Raw genomic sequence first — 23,142 nt, 5'->3', positions numbered from 1 at the left:
TCTCATGAGCCGAGAGTTTCTGGGTTGTTGAGTCCAGGGACTCCCCGAAGAGTTCATCACCAATGCAAGGTGCGTTAGCCAGGCGGTCTTGGTGGTTAATGTCGAGGTCAGAAACTCTCAGCCATGCCAGACGCCGCATGGCAACAGCCATGGCAGATGCTCGAGAGGTCAGCTCAAATGAGTTATAAATAGAGCGCTCCATGAATTTCCGGAGTTGGAGCAGACTGGAAATTTGTTGTTGAAAAAGAGGGACCTTACGTTCAGGAATGTATTTTTGTAAGGAGGAAAGTTGTTGCACCAGATACTTCATGTAGAAGGAGAAGTGAAAGGAGTAATTATTTGCCCTGTTGGCCAGCATTGCATTCTGGAAAAGGCGCTTGCCAAACTTATCCATAGTTTTTTCCCTCTCTGCCAGGAGGGGTGGAGGCATAGACACTGGAGCCCTGAGTTTTCTTTAAGGTGGACTCCACCAGGAGAGATTCATGGGGCAATTGCGGCTTGTCAAACCCTGGGATGGGAATGACCCGGTACAAGCTATCCAATTTGCGAGGGGCCCCAGGGACAGTGAGGGGGTTCTCCCAGTTCTTATAAAAAGTTTCCTGTAGGATGTCATGTACGGGTAACTTGAGGAATTCTTTGGGAGGTTGCTCAAAGTCTAGGGCATCGAGAAAGGCCTGTGACTTTTTAGAGTCGGACTCTAAGGGAATAGAAAGAGCAGCTGACATCTCCCTGAGGAATTTGGTGAACGAGGACTGTTCAGGTTTTGAAACGGTATCAGCCACCGAGGGTTCCTCATCCGTCGATGAAGCGTCTTCCTCGGTACCGTGTGGGGAATCTTCTCATAAGTCTGGGTCTCTGATGTCGGGGTGCGCACGGCGGGACATCGGTGTGGAGGGCTCGGCATGGCGGGTCTTAGAGAGAGACTTGCTGGAGCGTATAGAGGCGGTACCGGGAGAGGAAGACCGGTGTCGTTCGTGGTACCAAGAAGGATCGGTATCGGAGCGGGTCTGTACCGCAGGTTGGGAGAGATGTGGTTCAGCCGAGAGGACCGGCATGGAAGTGTTGAGCGGTACCGAGGGGGTCGACACCGATGGGACAGTGCGAGGCTCGGACCGGTCCTGTACCGGAAGGTGCGGTGCCAGCAACGCCGGCAAGAGTTGTTGGAGTTGTTGCTGCAGCTGCTCCTGTAACTGTGTTTGGAGTATGGCCGCAATGCGGTCGTCCAGAGGGGGCACCGGTACCGCTTTTTTCTTTTTCGGTACCATAGGTGCCGCTCTACGCTACGGCGATGAGGAGGCCGATGACGAGGCACTCACCGATATCGGAGCGGAGCGTTTGCGGGGTCGGTGCGGTGCCGGGGTTGCCGGTGTCGCAACCGTGGCAGGAGGGCGCTCAAGGGAAGTGGAAGGCTTCTTAGCCGGCTTACCTGGGGCCAGCGACCCCGAAGAAGGATCCGATGGCGTCGAAGTAGTCGGTGCCGACTTTTGGGGTGCCGTCGACGTCGCGGCAGATTCCATGGCAGATCCGGTGCCGAAAAGAATATTTTGTTGGATCTGCCTATTTTTCAATGTGCGCTTTTTAAGAGTAGCACAGCGGGTGCAGGTGTCAGCCCGATGCTCCGGACCCAGGCACTGTAGGCACCAATTGTGCGGGTCGGTGAGAGAGATCGGGCGTGCACACCGCTGGCACTTCTTAAAGCCCGGTTGAGGGGGCATGAAGGGAAAGACGGCCTCCGCAAAATCGAAACCGGAGGCTTGTATGGTGGCAACAGGCCCCGCCGGGGCCGGGCTGAAAAAATAAGGAAAACTCGATGAGTTTTTTTTTTTTTTTTTTTAAAGTAAAATAAAGATAATCCGAAGGAGAAAATAGAAAAAAAATTAGAAAATACGCGAGCGGGAAGGCAAAAATTTGTTTTTCAACGGCCGTTGAAAACACATGCGTCTTCTTCGCTCCGCGGAAAGAAGAAACTGGGGACCACGCACTCCTCCGTCGGGCGGGAAGGCACTCGCGCATGCGCGGTGCGGCCAACTAGAACTTTCTAGTTAAAAGTGTCCGTACCGGGGCTCCGTCGGTGACGTCACCCATGCGTTAAGAATATGCTGCCTGCTTGTCCTGTGATAAAGGTACGAATAAAAGCATCTTATCTGAGGAATGGAGTTCTCGAGGAGGGGTATGAGGAGAGATAAGAAAGGAGATACTGAGGGGTTGCGGCATGAACACACTTGTAGGTTAGTAATAGGAGTTTGAAATGTATGCAGAAGTGGATAGGGAGCCAGTGAAGTGATTTGAGGAGGGGTAAGGTGAGTATTGCGAGGTTGGTAGAAGATAAGTCGTGTAGCTCCAAAACAATCAAGGCCCGATATTTTCTATATTTGAGACTTTTGCTCCTAAGTTAGCCTCTTTGTAAATTTACTAAGGCTGCATGCCTAAATTTATACTCAAAGGGCCCAGATATTCAGCCTATGGCAGTGAAAAGGTTGTAACGCACCCACAGGACTCAGTTAAGTGCTGCTGAATGTTGACAACCAGTTTAGTGGGGTTTAACTGGGCAGGAGCCTCTTCTGCTTAGTTAAACTCCTTTGAATTTTGTCCCCAAAGAGCCCAGTTTTCAAAAGAATTTTGCTCCTGACTTTGGAGAGTTATGCTCATACATTGCACTACCGTATTTCCCCATGTATAGGCCGCGGCCTATACATGGGTTTTACAAACCTGTGCAGTGGGTGCGGCTTGCTTAAATGAGGTGGCTTATCTAAAGACATTAAAACTCGCTGTTAGATAAGCTGCCCCATTAGAGGAGTACCATAACTGAACTTTAAAAAAAATCATCCCCAGCAAACTGGACGCTGGTGGAAGGCGCGAACCTAACAAATTCATCACTTGGAGTCAAGTTGGTGCCGGCCGTGGAGCTTAGGCCCAGACCTCTCTGCGTGTGCTGATGTCCGATCAAAGACATCTTCACTGGCAGGCGCTGCTTCTTCCAATCATGCTGTGCAGGGCAGGAGCAATGTTTACGTTCTCAAGCCTCTACTTCCTGAATGGCTGCTGTCGCGAGAACTGATGGCAGCCAATCAGGAAGCAGTGCGGGGCGAGGCTTGAGATCGCAAACATTGCTCCTGCCTTGCACAGCACGATTAGAGGATGCAGCCGTCCAGGAGGATTTACCAGCAGGGAGGGGGGCGAGGGAGGTATTTAAGGTGGGGGATGATGTATAGGCCATCCCATTGTATAGGCTGATGTAGGTTTTAAAACTCTTAGATAAGCTGTGGCTAGTAACATGGGATGGCTTATCTAAGAGTTTTAAAACCTACATCAGCATTTCCTGCGGCCTATACAAAGAGGCAGCCTACACTTGAGGAAATACGGTAACCGTCCAATATGCACCTTCCAAACCTGCACAACTTGCTCTGTCTCTGGGCTACTCTTTACTCTGCCAGTAATCTATTCATCACTAAGACTGATATTCAGCTCATTTTTAAGCCACAGATAGCCTCAGACTAAATTAAGGTAAGATATTCAATGCCAGGCCATGTTGAGCTTTCAGCACTGCACTGCATATCTAGGTTCCTGAAGTCACCCAGGAGTTAACTGGGAACTGGCCAATATTTAGATCAGTGCCTGGTTAGCCTGGCAGATAAAGTTAGGAAATATCCCGAGTTCTATTTTAGGAAAAGACATTTTATCATTGTTTGGTACTCTTTTGCAGTGAAATCTCCGTTGTTTTGTGCTGTTTTCACTTCAGATTTGGAAAAAAAAAATTAATCGGGCTACAATTATGAAATTTAGGTCAAACTTATGAAACAACAAACTCTGATGTGATGAAAGTATTATTAGTCTAAAAGTAGGTGAAACAGGAAAAGCCAAAGACTTACCAGCACCCCAATTAAATTCACGATGATTTGCTAATTATACTTCCTACTTCACTAACCAAGAAAGTGTAGTTACTTACCTGTAACGTAGGTTCTCCGTGGACAGCAGGATAGTCAGCCACATATGGGTGTTGTCCCAACAGCTCCCAATTTGCGAATAAGCTCTCCAAAAGCTCAGAGAGATTTTTTTTTTCTCTGAGCACGTGCAGTGCCCAGGCCCCACTGGGCATGCTCAAGCCCTACCCATTTCCCCCTGCTTCCCCCTAATCCCCAGGATGTTCCTAGCTGTGGCCGGGTTGGCCTTATGGGGAGGCGGGTGGGTTGTGTGTCTGACTATCCTGCTGTCCACGGAGAACCTACGTTACAGGTAAGTAACTACACTTTCTCCTAGGACAAGCAGGATGAGTCAGCCACATATGGGTGACTCCCTAGCCGAGGGATGTACCGACTGGACCTGCGCCTTAGCGCTCTGTGCATCCCTCGCCTGGCTGTGGAGGCCGAGCTGGGCAGGGTAACCAGGCGAAGCAGGTGGAGTTGTGGAAACAAGGTTTTTGATAAAGTACTGTGTTAACTGAGCAATAATACTCACAGAACAGTGAAACAATCAATGAACAGTGAGAAACCAACTGGTCAACAGTGACAATTCGTACTTGCATGTGAGAATTCATACTTGCATATTCCACATTCAGTCTAGACATGAGTGCTGGAAGACCTACTTAATCAATATCTATAACACCCTACTTAATCAGTGTTTGTCGATATTTATAACCCCTTACTTGATCAGTGTTTGTCAAGGCTGTGCTAGTGGTTGCTGTCCCTCCCGGGAGGGAAGAGCCACTTCCAAGACTGCTCGGCCGACTTCCAAGACTGCTCGGCCGAATGCATTTGGAGCGTGGAATGCTATGTTGAGGCAGTAGTGCTTGGTGAAGGTGTGCATGGAGGACCAAGTGGCTGCATCGCAGATATCCCCTATTGGTGTGTGGTGCAGATGAGCCGTTGTGGTGGCTATGGCTCTGCACTGGTGGACGTGGGCTCCCACCTGTGGTTGACGCTGCGCTCTTCTATAGGTGAAGGGGATGCACTTGGATATCCAGCGCGAGAGCCTGAGTTTGGTGGTCGGCAGTCCTGGTCTGTTTTGGTCGTAGGAGACGAACAATTGAGGCTTGTCTGGTCTGTTGCATAGTCAGGGCCCGCACACAGTCCAGGAGGTGTCGCTGAGGTGGCTGTGTGCCTCCCTGTGGTGGGATGCAGAGTGCCGAGAGGCACGCTGAAGCCATCTTCAGCAAGAATCGGGGGTGGGTTCTGGGTACCACCCTGTTCTCATGGAGGAGTGTGTCGGGGGGTGATGGACCAGGGCCTGGATATCGCCGATACATCTGGCCGACGCGATGGAGGTCAGGGTTTTCCCGGCCAGGAATACGGGATCTGCCTCCCCCAAAGGTTTGAAGGGGTTGAGGTGAGCTGATGTGGCACCAAGTTGAGGTCCCATCCGGGAGGTGGTGGTCTGACCGGTGGGTGCAGATTGGACAGTCCCTTCATGAAATTTTGTGATTACTGGATGCCTCGACACTGGTTTGTTGTCTAGGCCAGTGTGGTATGCCGTGATTGCACTTAGGTGGACCTTGATGGAAATGGGTTTTAGGTCCCACTGAGATAAGCTCAGTATGTACTGCAGGATATCCGGTATGGGGCAGTTGTAGGGGTCTCGCTGCGTGTCTGTGCACCGGTAGCGGAACCTTCTCCATTTCAACCCATAGCATTTTCTGGTTGAAGGTCTTCTGGCTGCCATAAGAATGTGCTCCACGTCTTGTGGTAGGTTCATCCTCTCATCATCCATGCGGTCAGGGCTAAGGATCGCAGGTCATGGTGGAGGATAAGGCTCCCGTGTTGTGTTATGAGAACTGCACTGATCGGGAGGGGGAGAGGTGGGTGAACCGCTATCCCTTGCCAGAACGGGAACAATGGTTGCTGGGGCCCGAACAGGGCAATCATGATCACCGTTGTTCTGTCCTGAAGGATCTTCTGCAGGACTTAGGGTATGGTGGGTAGGTGTATAAGAGTCCGTTATAGGAAGCTTCAAGAGAATGGAGGAGTGGCCTAGTGGTTAGAACTGCAGGGACTGTGGGGAGCATGTGGACTGTGGGGAGTATGTGGTGCAGTGGTTAAAGATACAGCCTTGGCACCCTGAGGTTGTGGGTTCAAATCCCACACTGCTCCTTGTGACTCTGGGCAAGTCATTTAATCCCTCCATTGCCCCAGGTACCACTGTTAGATTATGAGCCAACAGGGCAGATAGGGAAAATATTACTAGTCAGTGTTTAACATACAGCACTGCATACACCTAGCTGTGCTATGAAATGATAAGTAGCAGTAGATATTAAAACCAGGAGAGGCTTGGAAATCCTATATAATAAAAAGCTAGCCGCGCATGCGCACTCCTATTTGCGTGTTCCGTGCGCTGTAGGTCTGTGGTTGCAGGAGTGCGCATGCGCGAGTCCCCAGCCTTCTTCCCAGAACCTATCTTGGCCGCCAGCAGCGGCGGCTCCTCTCACAAGCCCCCAGCGCTGCTTTCAGCTCCTGCTGCATGGGGCCCACACCGAGCCATCCGACATTACCATTAAATCTTCAGGCGCGAGCGGCGGCTTGCCGCACATGCCCCAATGCCAAGCGCTCTTTTAAAATCTTCAGGCGCGAGCGGCGGCTTGCCGCACGTGCCCTGACCTCCAAACGCCGAGCGGCGGCTTGCCGCACACGCCCTGACCTCCAAACCCCCCTGCCGGCATCTATTTTTCCTCCTTCTCCTTCTCGCCTGCTCACAGCGTTTAACTGAAAAGCGCTGCGCTGTGCTGCCACTGGCCTCACAATCTTCTCTCCACTGCGGCCCGCCCTCTCACAACTTCCTGTTTCCGCTAGGGTTGGCCGCAGTGTAGAGAAGACACCGAGGCCAGCAACAGCGCGGTGCAGCGCTTTTCTGTGAGGCAAGTAGATTTATGTGGGTCATATGCATAGGGGGAGCAGGAAAGGAATGCTGCTGGATGGGGGGAGGGAAAAGGAAGGGAACAGGGGGAGCAGGCAGGGGGAGTGCACAGGGAAAGGGGGAATGCTGCTGCACAGGGAAGGAGGGAATGCTGCTGCTGTACAGGGAAATGTGGGGGAATGCTGCTGTACAGGGAAGGGGGGAATGCTGTTGCTGCTACACAGAGAAGGGGGGAATGCTGCTGTTGCTGCACAGGGAAGTTGGGGAGGGGAGAAAGGGAAAGGGGGCCAGGGAGCAATCTTGGTTTGCTTTGGGGGGGAGACAAAAGGGGGCCATGGAGAGAGACAGAAAGATAGGTAGGCAGCACACGAAAATGAAAACCAGACACACAGAAAGACAGCAGGCAGGAAGAGAGACAGAAAGAAAGAAACACAGACAAACAAAGGGGGCCAGGGAGAGAGACAGACAGAAAGAAAGACAGACAGTGGGAGGGAGAGAGACAAAGAAAGAGACAGGGGCAGGGAGAGACACAGAAAGAAAGAAAGACAGATAGACATATTCTAGCACCCGTTAATGTAACGGGCTTAATGACTAGTATAATATAAAGCTCTTTCTTTTAGTTCTAAGAGACCACTGGAGATTTATCATGCAGCATCTACTGAAAAAAAAAAATGGACTGCTGGCCCATAATTTAGTTCAGGTACTATCACTTCCTCTATGAGAATTAAATTCACATTCAGATAGCTGTCTGAAGTGTAAAAATGTGGTTTTCCTGAATGCTGAGATAGGAAATGTGTGTTAATAGAAAAAAGAGAACTGTAGTTTCCTTTGTCAAACATCTCATGTGCTTTTTGAGCTAAAAGTATTTTATTTTTTTAACTAAATAAGTCTATTAATAAATGCTTCAGCAAAACACATAACAATTCAGCAACCACATGACAGGTGCATGGGAGCTCTTCAATGCACCTATCACAGTTACTATAATGGAAATGAAAACATTATACTCCACCAAATCCAGAATCCCCTCCCCCCAAACCTACTAAACTAAACAAGTCAGAACCTACTACGACTTTAAGAGATATAGTAATGTTTAGAATGCTAATAATGCCTAAAAGCCCAATAAATGTAAACAAAAACTAGAAAGATTGGGAAAGATTAAATTATAGTTTATGTCAAACATATAAATTAGAACGAATACAGGCAATACAATCAGGGCAATATAAGGAATTTAGGGAAGTTTTGTAATGAATGAATATACACTTTTGAATATATACACCTTATCCTGCTAGCTATAACTGCACATCCAGGGAGGGGGGGTGATTATGATATGATTTTGGGATTGTGATGTGGGAATATGCAAGTAATATTATTTGGTTTTCATGTGTGTGTTGTAATAGGGGGAGGGAGGGGGAGAAAATAATTTTAGGTGGAAAAATTCTATAAAATATCAGTGCTGTTTTTATAACTGTTTTTGTATGAATTCCTATAAGCACTGTTTTAGTTTCTTTAAAAAATGAATAAAGATATTAAAAAAAAGAACCAAGACTAATAATTTCTATAACTCTCTAAAGTACAAAACCAAATATTGCCAAGGAGAGCTGTAGTGCACTTGAATCAGTCAATTGAGTCCCCACAATCCAAACTTCCTCCAAATGCAATGTACCATGTTTAGAAGCTGTAATTTTATACATGGCATACCAGTGGTGTAACTTGTCTACCACTAATCACCAGTCTGGCTGCTCCAGCCGCTTCCAACAAGAAGCCAGAACCAATCTAGCAGCCATAAAAATCAGTTAACAAAAGCTCACTTCTCATCATCCGTATTAGGATCAAATACATGAAAGAGCGCCACCTCCCATGAGGCCCGCACACCTTTCCCCCATGATCTGTGACACCATCGCAAAAACAAAAGTCCAATAGACCTACACCCACAGGCAATCATACCACATATGTTTATGTGACCCTTCCATATCACGCCTCCTCCAACAGTACCCCTCACCTCCTTTCCCCATCCTTGAGAGTAATACAGGTGTATAATACCATCTCAGGAGAACCTTATATCCATTTCCATCAGAGGGGCTGCCAATCCTCATAGATGCAACATACAACCAGACTCTTTCCCATTCCAGGCCAGTTATCCCCATCCTAGGTCCATCTCCCATGCCTGCATGTAGGGCAACTGGGTTTCCCCGTCTTGCATTTACGCATTTGTAGAGGGCCAAAATTGCCCCCTTCTGCAGTTTGGGACCCACTAATAATTCAAAGTGAGTCTTACCCTCCACCAATTCTCTAAGAAAACCATAGGATTATATGTAGTGTTTAACTTGTAGATAAGGAAACAGGTCGGGGAGGGGGGTGGGAGGGGGGAAGCAGTTTATACTTATCTTGAAGTTCATGGAAAAGCCAAATCTCCTCCCCCCACCCAGGGGCATCCCAAAACTGCTCCACACATACCAGGCCCTTAGCAAACACCCCCTCCTCTCTACCTGGGGCAAACTCAGGGTTATAGCTCAATGGAGTAAACCAGGAGTGCTTTCTACCCTCCAAGAGGAGCCCCCTAATCTCTCTCTATACCCTCAGTGGCCTGTACTGATGTAACACTCCCCTGTACCGTATTGACCTCAAGAATCCAAGGGAATGCAATAGGGGTATCCTTCTAGCTTTCTCCTGTTCAATATCCACCCATTGTTTATATTCCTGAGCCCGCCACTCTATAAGAGCCCGCATTTGAGCAGTCTGATAGTATTTACCACATTAGGGACAGCCACCCCCCCCCCCCCTCATCTCCGTTACTCAGACAAGTACCTGTGTTTCCACCCGTGGGCCTTTATTGGCCCATATAAACCATAAAATTCTCATCTGCAGGCTATCTAAACCCGACTGATGCACCCAAATCAGAGGGGAGAGGGGGGATTTCTGATGGGGAAAAGGAAGGTAGAATGGAAGGATTCATTCTCCTGTGGGTGAGGGGTTTGGGACTCCGGAGCTCTGTTTTGTTTTTTGTTTTTTTGCTTTAAAAACCAGATGTTTAGTCAGGGTTGATTAACTCCAATGTGGCCCTGACTGAATATCAACTTGGCCCACATAAGCTCCAGGTGGCCTGTCTGACCAGATTTATGAACTAATATTCAGTGCAGGTGCCTGGACATGCCCAGCACTAAATATCAGTGCATAATTTAGCAGGTGATTATCAGTGCTTAATAAAACGCTGACTGACGCCGGCTGAATGTCGGGTGGAAAATTTTTAAAGACAAAAAATGAATGTCTGGCCTTTCTTTTAAAATATTTGTGTAACAACTATGATAAACAAATTGAAATATCACACCTGACCGCATTCTAATACTCTGAAACTTTTAGCCATCATTTATTGTGTGGAACGGCAAGGCTCCAGCAACTTCAAATATATCAAAAACAAAGGTGGAAAAAAATCTGCATAAAATTAAAAACAAACAATGGAGGAAAGGTGGAAGAGGGGAGATATGATAGAGACATTTAAATCCCTATGTAGCATAAATGCACATGAGGAAAGTCTCTTTCATTTGAGAGAAAACTCCAAAGTGAGAGGGCATACAATGAGGTTAAGGGACAGGGACTTGTTTACCACCTTTTTTGTAGTTACACAACCACATTCAAAGTGGTTTACATACATTGGTCTCATAATGTATGTACCTGGGGCAGTGGAAGATTAGGTGTCTTGCCCAGGGTCACAAGGAGCAGCACAGGGTTTGAACCCATAACCTCAAGGTTCTGCGACTGTAACTCTAACCACTGCACCACACTCAGGAGTAAGCTAAGGAAATACTTTTTTATAGAAAGGGTGCAGATGCATGAAATAATCGCCCGGAAGAGGTAGTGGAGACAGAGACTGTGTCTGAATTCAAGAAAGTGTGGGGTAGGCACGTGGGATCTCATAGGGAGTGAAGGAGATAGTGGATGCTGTGGATGGGCAAACTGGATGGGCCATTAAGCCTTTATCTGTCATCATGTTTCTATGTTTTCAAATAAATAAAAAACCAAATATTACTTGTGCTCAAGAATTGTTTCTCACACCTTGTTCTGTTCTGACTTGATATTATTTCTGAGGAAATAAACTTAACTGCTCCCATCATTCTGAATATGAGTAAACCAGAGGTCACTGCTGTCCTGTCAGCATATGTCCCATGCAGGCATCATACTGATTCAGGTAAAGCATGAACAGAGCACGGACATCTGAACAGTGCATCTAAATCAGAAACATCTAGTGACTGCTATTATGGAAATTCTTCTTGGAATGCTCTGTGTTTCCTGGTCGCAATTATAAAGGGGCTGATATTCGGACCACGGGAGTTAGCCAGGCAGACTCCTGCGGTTAGCAGCAACCCCATAAATTCAATGCCAGGCCATATCCGGCGACCAGCATTGAATTTTCGGTCTATTTTTTGCCACTTTTAACATAGCTGCTTAAGCCAATATTCATCATCTGTCCGGCTAAGTTATAGCAGCCAAAGATAGGCCTGCTGTTATTTATGCAGGTCAATATTGGCACTAACTGGTATCTTGCACTGAAAGCACTTAGCTGCTTAAGTGCTATTTAACCAGCCAGGGGCCATTCCTGAGTGGTTAAATAACATTGAATATTGGGTGGAAAGAGTTTGTGGCTGCTATGGTTCCTAACTTAAACTTTTTTTAAAAATCTTAATAGTAATAAAGCCTAGGACTCACTGCTTCTCCTTGGGTATTCTACATATCTAGATGTGCAACACCTAACAGTATTTGTAAAGTCCAGAAAGTATTACTGCTTGAGCATGCGCTTTTGCTGTGACCTTTAAGTTAGCCTGTGGTACTGAAGAATTAAGTTGAAAGCTTGGGTGCATAAGGAGAGGAATGGCCAGTGGAAAAAGGGAGGCGATAGTGCTGTTGTATAAGTCTCTGGTGAGGCCCCATTTGGAATACTGTGTGCAATTTTGGAGACCGCACCTTCAAGAAGATATAAATAGGATGGAATCGGTCCAGAAGCTGCTACAAAATTGATTAGTGGTCTTTGTCATAAATCATATGGGGAAAAACTTAGAAAATTTAATATGTATACTCTGGAAGAAACATGGGAGAGACGGGATATGATAGAGACGTTTAAATATTTCCATGGCGTTAATGTACAGGAGGTGAATCGTTTTCAAATGAAGGAAAACTCCGGAAGGAGTGGGCACAGGATGAAGTTATGAGGTGATAGGCTCAGGAGTAATACAACAAAATACTTCTTTACAGAAAGGGTGATAGATACGTGGAATAGTCTCCCAGAGGAGCTGGTGGAAATGAAGACTGCATCTGAATTCAAGATAGAATGGGACGGGCATGTGGGATCTCTTAGGGAGAGGAGGAAATAGCGGATTTTGTGGATGAGCAGACTGGATGAGCCATTTGGCCTTTATCTGCCATCATGTTTCTATGTTTCTGTATCCTCTGGTTAGAGTTATCAGCAGAAAAGAGTTGAGAAGAAAGGTAGTCCCACACTATCCTGAATAGTATGTTAGCGCCCTGCCTCTATTCCCTTTTTCCACTCTCTTAAGAGTCTAGGCCCCTCAGGCTCCCCTGACTCTCCTCTGGCTCTGTGTGTCTTCTTGGCTGGATCCTGTTAGCAGTTATTTATTTATTCGGATTTATTAACTGCCTTTATGAAGAGATTTACCCAAGGTACATGCAAGTACAAGTCAACATAAATCTTACAATTTTGTTAACAGCATAACAGTAGTAAAAAGACCAAATATAAACATAAGTACAATGAATGAGGTAAACTTAGTTGGCTCTCTATTTCTCCTTGACTCTCAGCTAGCCCTTTGGAATCTAAGTTCACTCTTGCCTCTTTGGATTCCTCTGTGTCCCTGAATCTCCTTGTATCCCCAGGTTAGCTTAGCTGTTTCAGTTTCTTGCAGTTCTTCAAAAAAGCATTACAAAGACACCCAGGGACTGATGGTCAAAATGATTTCAATGGTCAGGAGAGGCTTCGAGCCATTTAAATCGCCTGTCCAGGGCTAACTGTGCATTTTCAGTGGCACTTTACCAGACAGTGCTACTGAAAATACTTCGTTAGCTCCCAAGTTGAAACCGTCTATTTTGTGGATATTCCGGAGGTGGAGTCAGTACTTAGCTAGTTAAGATAACTGTATAAACAGGAACACATAAAATGCAGTCCTATCTTCATATGGTTCTTCATAGCTAGTTAAGTGCTGAATACCGCACTTGGGTCCTCTTTAACAAAGCCGCGGTAAAGGTTTCTATCACGGCCTGAAGCGCTAAATGCTCTGATGCTGCTCCGACGCTCATAACATCAGAGAAGTGTTGGAGCATTTAGCACTCTGGGCTGCAGTAGAAACCTCTACTGTGGCTTAGTAAAAGGGGGAGGGGCGGAGTTAACTGGCTATGTTTTCGCCAGTTCTGTATACCTGAAAATTCAATACTAGAGACAACACATTACCTGGCACTGAATTTCCAGGTATAATGTCGTGGTGGTCAGCAAAATGCTGATGGCCACTGGCTGAATATTGAGCTCTCAGAGGCTGCTATATGTGCACACAAGATATATCACCATAAATGAATTTACTTACCAACAAAATTTTTCCTTTAATGCATCAGGGATATCATTTTCATCGGTGCTATATAGGTCATAAAAAGAATTCAATTATTTCTCATAAAGTGTCCTATTTGCTAAACATGTTTTCTAGACAAAGAAGGGGTAATTCTAGATTCCAGTATAGAATACTATCATAACTTAGTATCAAAACACACAGAGGGGCATAATCAAAAGAAACGTCTAAGTACCCTATTGGCCTAAGTCCCTAGGCGCAGAAAGTAGGCAGCAGGGAAATGTCCATTCTCAAAAAAAAAAAAAAAAAAGGCCTACATTTAGCAATTTAATCGCCCAGACTGCCACTAGGGCCTTTTAGCCGGGCGCTCCGCCCGGCTAATTTAGATGACCGCCTGGCTATCATCCGATGTGAATTCTGCTGCTGCCGCCACTGCTCAACATAAAAAAAAAAACGGCTTGGAGAACTTATGCTCCAGGACTCTAACGTGTGCATGCCAGCTTCCCTTCTCTTCCCTCCAAATCCGGAAGTTATATCCAGGAGGGAGGGGAAGAGAAGAGAAGGGAAGCCGGCATGCACATGTTAGAGCTCCGGAGCATGCATTTGCTGCGGGCTAAGGCGGGAGACAGGTCAGTGAAGCTTACAATTTGCTGTTCTTGCTGCCCGGTCCTGCCTACTTTCTGTTTCCACGAAGGCAGGACCCGGCAGCATTTCTCCCAATAGGTCGATTGCGATCTTAGGCCGATCAGCCTTCTTCTCCCCGACGTCAATTCTGCTGTCGGAGAGGAAGTTCTGGCCAGTCAATCGCTGCCTGGCTGGGCCGGAACTTCCTCTCCGACGGCAGAATTGATGTCGGGGTGAGGAATGCTGGTCGGCCCGAAGCAAGGAGAGCTTGGGGTGGCGGCGGCGGCTTTGGGGCCTGTTATCCGATGGCAGCGGCGGCTTGGGGCTCCTGTTGTGGTGTATGCATATATCGCTTGCTAGTTACTTTGATCTTGTACCAGTATTGAAGGTATACTTTTTTGTGTTCACTGTTTTGTTTACTTTGTTTGAAAACCAATAAACATTTAAAATAAAAATAAAAATATTATGGAACAAATGTCAAACCTTAAGAAAGGCAGTCATATTGAGCATTGGAAAATAACTAATAATAATTAACTAATATAAATAGTACATATTTAGGGCTCCTTTTACTAAGTTGCGATAGCGGTTTTACCGTGCGCTTATCTCGCGCAGAATTGCCGCACGCGCTAAACGCTAACGCCAGCATTGAGCTAGTGTTAGTTCTAGCTGTGTAGCGCGGCAATTCTGCATGCGCTAAAAACGCTATTGCAGCTTAGTAAGAGGAGCCCTTAATTTTCCCCACCACCAAATTTCCCCGTCCTGCCCCACCCGGCTACTTTTTCATGCCACCCGGCTGGAAAAAATTTCTGGGGAGAACACTGTGCCACTAACTACGTCTATCCTTTGTGGAATGCAGGTTATACCTACTAGGAGTGTCCCTAAAGTAGCAGAGCCGGATGTGGCTGTTAGAGACATGCCAGTGTAGAGAAAATCCTGAAATTGGTGTTGTTTTCTCCAGAAGCACCAGAGGGAGCAAGAGAACAGATGGGTCTGAAGTGCAATACACATGGAACTGAAAGTAATTAGTTTTAATCAGGAAGCAGGCAGCTGCAGAGTGCCCTGGAACTCCTTCACCTGGTTGTTGGGAGTGGGGCACTTGCCTATTAAATTCTAGCTGCACTGCTAAGAGAGGAGGAGGAGGTGTCCTAGGACAGGAAAAGAAATCAGTCCAGACTGAGGAAATAGTCAAGCCACATGGCCAGGGAGAAGCCAGGGCTGAGGGTCAGGTAGCAGGAGAATTGCCATAAGCCATAGACCTAAAACAGGCAAATGCAGACCAACAAGCCATAGAGGGCTGTTGGAGCTAAGGAAAGTGAGATTATTATGAAATGCTGACCTTGTTAAAAAAGTGGAGTGGTTTTGCCTCTTGCTGAAGACCAGTGCTAGAGACTTTTTGAGTTTCTTTTTTTATAATAAGGAACTCTTTGCTACACAGTATTGTGTGATACCCAGGTTCTAGGAGGAACGATTAAAAGTTTTATTTTTCATGTGTTTTTTTTTCTCTGGGATTGTGTAAGAGACTGGCTAGTGCAGAAGCTCGGAAGCTGTGCTGATTAGCCCAGCACAGCTCTGAAAATAAGTTTTTTAAAATTTTCTTTCCTGCTCTAACTCACTTTGATTTATATGTTTGAACTCAGGGTGAGAACAGAACTCTTTTGCAAAGATTCTACCTGTGTGCACTTCCTGCCTGCCCTACATGTGGCTTAAAGAACATCTGACCTGGAGGGAAGACTCTGAGGCACAGAGAAACCCAAGAACTGTTTCCAAATGTTTTTCTTTTATTTGTTGCAAGTATGAACTGATGCTGAAATTTCCTTTGATTGGGACCATTCTGACACTGTGAACTGTATTCTGATTTTTGTCTTTTGAACAGTTCTGTTTGAACTTTCTTTTGAGGCTTGGAAAAGCCAAATACCTTTTTGAACTAAGTTATAATAAAGTATAGTTCATATTTCAGTTACAGATGGTGTGTGGTGTCTTAATGGTTAAACATCAGTACTCAGTAGTCTCCTAAAACCTGTGTGACCCCTAGAGGTGCATGATAACCCCTATCACGTGCCACTCAGACCAGCTGTGGCCGGAGGGCGGTTGTGACACCTTACAACACATTCCCAACCCAAAAATCACCCAAGTCCCAAACACCCAAAACAAGACCTTATAGGTAAAGAAGGGGCCAGTCCGGCAGGGGTTCAGGGGGGGGAAGGGCTTATGCAGGCTTCAGCAATATTCAGCTAGGTTATGCATAAGATGGGTGAATTTAGGACAGCTGGAAAGCTGTCCTAAATTAATCACTTATCTTATGTGGACTCTGACTGAATATCGGACTAGGGCCCACATAAGTATTTATTTTTTAAATGCACAACTTCCTCCCAACCTCCATGATGTCCCCTCCCCCAACCCATGTTACACCCACCCTCACCCCTGCCAGGGCCCTCCATGCACCAAGATCTGGTAGGTTCACCAGGCCTACCTATCTTACTGGTGATCCAATGGGGGTCTTCAGGGATAGGGGCACACCATGAGTTGCTCTGAGAAGTTGTAACAGGCCCGGGGGGGGGGGGGGCTACCAGACCTTGGGGGTTTGAGGGGCCTGGCTAGGGGTTGGGAGAGAGTATGACACAGGATGGAGGAAGGGGCAAGGGGCATTTTGGGGGTTGGAAGGGGAATCAGGGGGACTGAGGGGAGGGAGTTGTGCATTTAGAGAAAGAAAGAAAAAAGTTTATATGGCCCAGGCGGCAGCCAGGCCACCCCAAATTATCCACTGATATTCAGTGCTGATGCCAGGACATGCCCCTCGCTGAATATCAGTGGATAATTTAGCAGGTGATGATTAGCATTTAAAAACACATTGACAGCCACTGTCTGAATATTGGGGGAACACTGATTCATGTGGGGGAAATATTCAGCCTGTGGTGGTCAGGGTTAAAAAAAAAAAAAAAATGCTGACAGCTGCAGACAGAATTAGCCCCAGATATTCAGCTCTTGGCCAGGTCCGGGCCCCAACACTGAATACCTGGGGCTAATTTACAGTAAGTCGGGCAGGCTGCTGGAGCTTATAAGACAGTTATGAAGATCCCAGCTGAATATCGTCTGGGACCCATATAACTATTTGAAAGATACATGGAGCTCTGAGAGTCCTTTCCTAGCCCTCAAAAACTCCCTCTTTTCTTTACCCCAGCCTGTGACATTCAGAGCATCTCTCTCCTTACGCCCCACCAGAACATTCCCCCAACCTCCAACCCTACCTCCAGTCCGGTTAGGCCTCTTTTGGCTGTCTGAAGAAAATAGCTGCTGTGAACTCTTACAGCAGCCTCATGGTACTACACAAGTATGTCTATGCTCATTGCACTTGATAGACCGCCTTTTTTGAGTTCAAAAACAAGACAGTTTACAATAAAAATCTCATTGATAAAGAGGGGAACACCATCAGTTTGATAGGAGAGCAAAGACACAATTTAAATGTATAAAACATTGCAGGCATATAGCTACACTGTTTGCCCAAAAGTCAATATCTAGGCACCATCGAAGGCTTGACTGAAAAAATATGTTTTTAGGGCAGTCTTGAATTCCGGATGCAACACTTCCAATTGAATGTAAGGGGGTAGGTAACTGGTTCTACAATATAGGTGCTATAAAGAAAAAGGATGAATGTCTTGTACTCTTGAGACCAGCCACTGAAGATGGAAGACTGTGTAAACATAAGGTATCACATGTGTGAAGGAGATGGGAAGAAGAGTAAAGAGTGACGAGATGCTGAATGAGGGCAACCAGCATGAATAGCCTTATGAGCAAGAACAAGAAATTTGAATTGAACTTAGAATTTAACAGGAAGCCAATGGTGTTGCATAAGAAATGGAGGGACTCCAAGCCACAGCAGGCATTTTCTTTAGGCGTGAGTGGGATTCACTCCTGCTCCTACCCCCATCACCCCCAATGGACTACCAGGATACTAAGGTAGGCCTATGGGGGCCTACCCAGACTGAGAAGGGTTAGGGGTTGGGGTACTTTCCGGGATGAAGTGGTCCTGAATGGCATGGACTGGGAGGAGGGGGAAGGGAAAAGGGAGGGCGTTATCATGAGCCTGAAGGAGACTCCCAGGGCTCCGTATACCTTTTTAAATAGTTATGTGGATTCTGGTTGATATTCAGTGCCAGCATCCACATAGCTAAGAGGCTTTTGAGCTTTCTCTTTTGGCTTTGAAAGGAGCTTAGGTTATTGATCAATTGTATTGGTTTCAGGAAACGCCTGAAAACTCACTTATTCATTTCAGCTTTTAATATGTAAGGAACATCTGATGCATTATTCTGCTGTAGCATTAACACCAGGACAATGATAAAGTTCTTTATCAATGTCCTGGTGTTAACTGGTCTTAGGCTTTTATACAAGAAGGAACTTTAGGCTGGCCCCAGAGCTAAGATCATATTGCTGCATGCTCTGGCACAGAGGCTCTGGGTTCCTATCCTTTGGTTTTCCTCCTAAAGCAGACTCAGATCAGGGCATTTCTCATCAAGTCACCGACCAGGCTCCCTTCCTTTTAAAGGCACTCTTCGTGTAAAAGATACTTACTATATGCAGAGAGAGTTTGTCCACATTGACTCAAGCGTAGGCAAAGACTGGCTTGTGAGATGATTGGCCCTCAGATTTAGGAGCTTTAAGGTGGTATTTTGGCTAAGAGCACAGGCAAGAGATCCCAGGCAAGCATCTGTGAGATTATTGCGCGACAGCCTAAAATAATAAAAAGGCAGAATAAGAGAAAGTTATCTTAATGCAATGGCAGGATAATCTGAGGACAGAATAAAACTTATGATCTATACTATTCCTACTTCTCACTCTAACACAGTGGCACTGAGGCAATTTTATAAAAGGCACTAAAAGTGAGGCACCCAAAATCTAGGCACTAAACCAGTGTCTCTCAAACTTTTTTGCTCTGGCACACTAAATGGAGCAAATGTTTTTTCGTGGTACATTATAATTGAAATTATAAAATTGCAAAGCCAACAAAAAATTTAATTTGAGAGTTATTTATTTAAAATTCTTTAAGCTATATATGGGTACCTGAAACAACAGTGAAACTAAACCAGATAGAATAGAATTGCTAATCCATGCGATGGATTTGAGTGCAAATTAACTAAAAACACGGCTCAACAGTCGACAAGCAAACATGCATCTCATCATCCACCATCTGCAGTCGTTCTTTTTTTTTAAATTTAATTTCTGTCAGAGCTAAAAATCCAAGTTTGTAAAGATAAGAAGATACAAATGGTAACAAAGCCTTCATTGCTTTTTTTGCTCAAGTTAGAATAACTACTGCATAAAAAAATAAAACTAAAATTACTTGCCATTAGTTTTCAAAGACCAGTCACATCATAGAATGATGCTTGTCTGGGTTATTGTATCCTTACGCAAACAGACGCTCATAATATTGACAGACTCTTGCGAACACGACATACATGTCATCTATTCTAGTATACTGTATACTTTATAAAGGAAATTTAAAAAATAAAGTAAAATTCTGGAATCTTTTGTGCCACACCTGTAGTCTTTTCGGGGCACACAGTTTGAGAGACACTGCACTGAACTTATATTCTATACAGGCAAAATTGTGTACCTAATTTGTTATGGAATATTAATCTAAGCTATCAATTAGGCACCTAAATTCAGACACAACTACTTACATTTGCTCTATGGCAGTTGTAAATAGACATGACTAAATAAAACACTTTTGCACTTAACTGATAGTATTTTGGTTTATTTCGATTCACTATACCGCCTTTACATATCACAGGGCAGTTCATAGTTTAAAAAAAATTAAATTAAGATAGAATATGAAAAGAATATTCAAAGGACAGTTGAAATCATTCCGAGAGTGAGAGGGAGGGAGGAAGAAAAAGATGCAGTGAAGGAGGGTCAATGAACTTTTAGGGGTCCCTTTATCAAGCTACGGTAGGGGGTTTAACGCGTATAATATCGCGCTTTAAACCGCCTGCCGCGCTAGCCGCTAACGCCTGCATTGAGCAGGCATTAGTTTTTTTAGCCGGCCGCGGGGGTTAGCGCGTGATGAAATGTCCGACGTGCTAACCCCACTAGCGCGGCTTGATAAAAGGACCCCTTAGGGCCAGATTTTATAAATGGCACCCTAATTACAGTCATCTAGTGATGCCTAAGTTTGGGATCTGTGCCTAATATTTATTTTTTAATTGGCTTAATCGGTGTGGTAATTGACCAGGCTGGGTTTCAGCCAATCAAAAAAAAAAAAATTAGCAATTAAAAAACTCGGAGCCAAACTCTTAGGACACAAAGCAACGCCCAAATGGAGACGCCCTCCCACCCCTAAGGATGCCTATGTTAAAAAGTAGACATGGTTATGGGCGGAGAATAGGCACGGTTGACTTGGCTTCGTTAGGAATCCGACATAGGTGCCGCCAAATTAGGCAAATGAAAAGCTGGCCTCTAGGACACCTAGAAACGCCTAAGCCTGCTTAGGTGCTGCTTGGCGTGATTCTATAAACAATGCCATATTTTTGATTGACAACTGCCGCTCAGCACTGTTTATAGAATCTGACCCTTAGTGCCCTTAAATAGTGAAAATGCCCATGACCCACCCGCGTCCCTCCCATGTGAACACTCCCTTTGCAGTTACACACTAGAACATTTAGGCACCAAATTATAGAACAGTGTCTAACCCCCTCTTCTACTAAACCGCACTAGCGGTTTTAGCACGGGAAGCCACGCTGAATGGCCTGTGCTGCTCCCGAAGCTCATAGGCCCTGATTCTACAAAGTGCGTCCCGATTTTAGGCAGCTGTAGACGTCCTACAGCTGTCTAATCAGCCAATCGGGATGCACGTTTTTAAAAAAAATGCTCCCCAGGCAGGACGCCTATATTGAAGGCGCCTCCGGGAGCCTAGGGAGGCCCACAAGACGCCTAAGCTCGCCTAAGGGCCTTAGGCGAACCTAGGCGGCCCTAAGCATCTCCCTAGTAGAGGAAGAGACGCTTACAATGTAGGCCAGCAAAATGCCAACAATTAAAGGTTAGTTTGGTGGGGGGGGGAGGTTTGGGGGCTGTTAGCGCGGAGGGGGCGTCTTCTGGCAAGAGGGATTGGGCACCCTCCTGCCGGTGATCGGTAGTATCGGGGGGGGCATCTTCTGGCAGGAGGGTTTGGGCACCCTCCTGCCGGCAATCGATAGTGTCGGGGGGAGTGGGGGCATCTTCCGGCAGGAGGGGTTGAGCACCTTCCTGCCGGCAATCGGACAGGCGGCCACTATACTTATCGCGGCAGGGAGATCCCATGCCGCGATAAGTGTAGCAGCCATGTCTACTCTAACCTGATTCTGTAACTGGCGTCTGTAACATGGACGCCGGCTACAGAATCGGGGTTTAGTGTAGGCCCGATTCTATATAGGACGCCTCTCCTGGGCCGTCCTATACAGAATCCGGGCCATAGAGTTCTTATGAGCGCCGGGAGCAACGCGGGTCGTTCAGCGCAGCTCCTGGCACTAAAACCTTAGGTGCCTACCTGCTGTTTCACCCCAGATTTGGTGCTTTAATTTCCGTTTCAGTATCAAATGTTAGCTGTCCAAGTGGCGCCTAACTTTAGGCCAACTATATAGTATTATGGTGATCATATACACCCAAGAGTTAGAGATCAACACCAGAAGACCACCACCAAAAAAGTGGATCCAGGGTAGACAACAGGATGTGTAAAATAATTTATTATCTTGTAGATGCAAAATGCCCAACATTGACTATGTTTTAAAAATTCTTTATTAGGAGTGTTATGTATAGAATTTGCTTAGATGGTTACTCCACCTGTGAAGAAATAAGACCAGCACTGGGCAGACTTGCATGGTCTGTATCCTGCATATGGCAATTTGGTTTAGGATGGGCTGGAGAGGGCTGTGATGGAAACTCCAGTAATTTGGAACATGAGGACAGTGCTGGGAGGACTTTTATGGGCGGTGTCCCACCAATGACAAGACGGCTTGGATAGGCTGGAGTGGGCTTCGATGGCAACTGCACCAGTGTGGAATTGAAGCCAATGTCGGACGGACTTCTACGGTCTGCGTCCCATATATGGCAAGACAGATCAGGATGGGCTGGAGTTAGTTTTGATGGCAACTCCATCAGCCAGACGGATTTCCACGGTTATGTCCCGTATGTTACAAGACGGGTCAGGATGGTCTGGAGTAGGTTTTGATGACACATTAGTAGCTGGGAAGTAATGCTAGTGCAGGGCAGACTGTTTTATGGTCTGAGCCCTGAAAATGGCAAGGATGGATCAGGAGCAAATAGGTGTATTTTATACCACATTCATACCATCCGAGTACAGGTCTTGCATATCTCAGGGGGAGGGGAAGGCATCTTAGCAAGTAAAATACTGGATTGTTGGTCAGCATTGCCTTGATAATGAATGTGACTGTTGGACAGACTGGATGGACTATGCGGGTCTTTATTTGCCGTCATTTACTTTGTTACAACTAGGTGGTACCCAACCCTGTCTAGGAGGAGCACCTGGCAAGTCGGGTTTTCAGGATAGCCCTAATGAATATGCATGGAGCAGATTTGCATGCCTGGCACCTCCGTTCTATGCAGATCTCTCTCATGAATATTCATTAGGGCTAGCCTGAAAACCCGACTAGCCTGGTGGTCCTCCAGGACAGGGTTGGGAACCATTGTTATAACTGATCTCAATGTACCAACATGAATGATCAGCCTGTTGGTAAGAGCATGTGTTCTCAAAAGAAATTCTTCCACGCAGGTTGCTCTATTCTTCATGCAAGGGTAGCCGTGATAGTGTATAGTAGTGTATCGCAAACTATGTGCCTGTGCTGTGAGATGCCGGCGCCAGCTGACTGCTTACAGGACATACCGCCTCTCATGGCAAGAGGTACATTCTGTAGGTAGTCAGCCAATGCCAGTGCCTCTCCTCCTCTCTGCACCTCTCCTTCTTCAGTATCCCCCCACACCGACAGTAATAGGAGGCTCAGGGCCGCGGCTGGAAAGCATCTATGCATGCACTGACATCTGCTCATTTCCGGATGCCCTCCAGTCGCGGCACTGTGTTTAGTGTGCCGCGGCTTCAAAACGTTGGTGGCATACTGGTGTATAGTATGGA

At 46.2% G+C, this 23,142-nt stretch overlaps 1 protein-coding gene across 1 annotated transcript in view; it reads right to left on the bottom strand.

Moving 5' to 3' along the window:
- LOC117357233 (NACHT, LRR and PYD domains-containing protein 3-like) overlaps window positions 1-23,142 on the bottom strand; it is a 104,148-nt gene that overhangs the window by 22,668 nt on the left and 58,338 nt on the right. Inside the window, exons 10-11 of the mRNA XM_033937605.1 lie at window positions 18,594-18,752; window positions 13,425-13,472 (exon numbers count right to left, since the gene is read on the bottom strand). Coding sequence (XP_033793496.1) covers window positions 13,425-13,472; window positions 18,594-18,752 — 207 coding nt within the window. The remainder of the gene's footprint in view (window positions 1-13,424; window positions 13,473-18,593; window positions 18,753-23,142) is intronic.

This window comes from Geotrypetes seraphini, chromosome 3, assembly GCF_902459505.1.
Source record: "Geotrypetes seraphini chromosome 3, aGeoSer1.1, whole genome shotgun sequence".
Lineage (NCBI taxonomy): Eukaryota > Metazoa > Chordata > Amphibia > Gymnophiona > Dermophiidae > Geotrypetes > Geotrypetes seraphini.
This window is presented reverse-complemented; position numbering and strand designations above follow the sequence as displayed.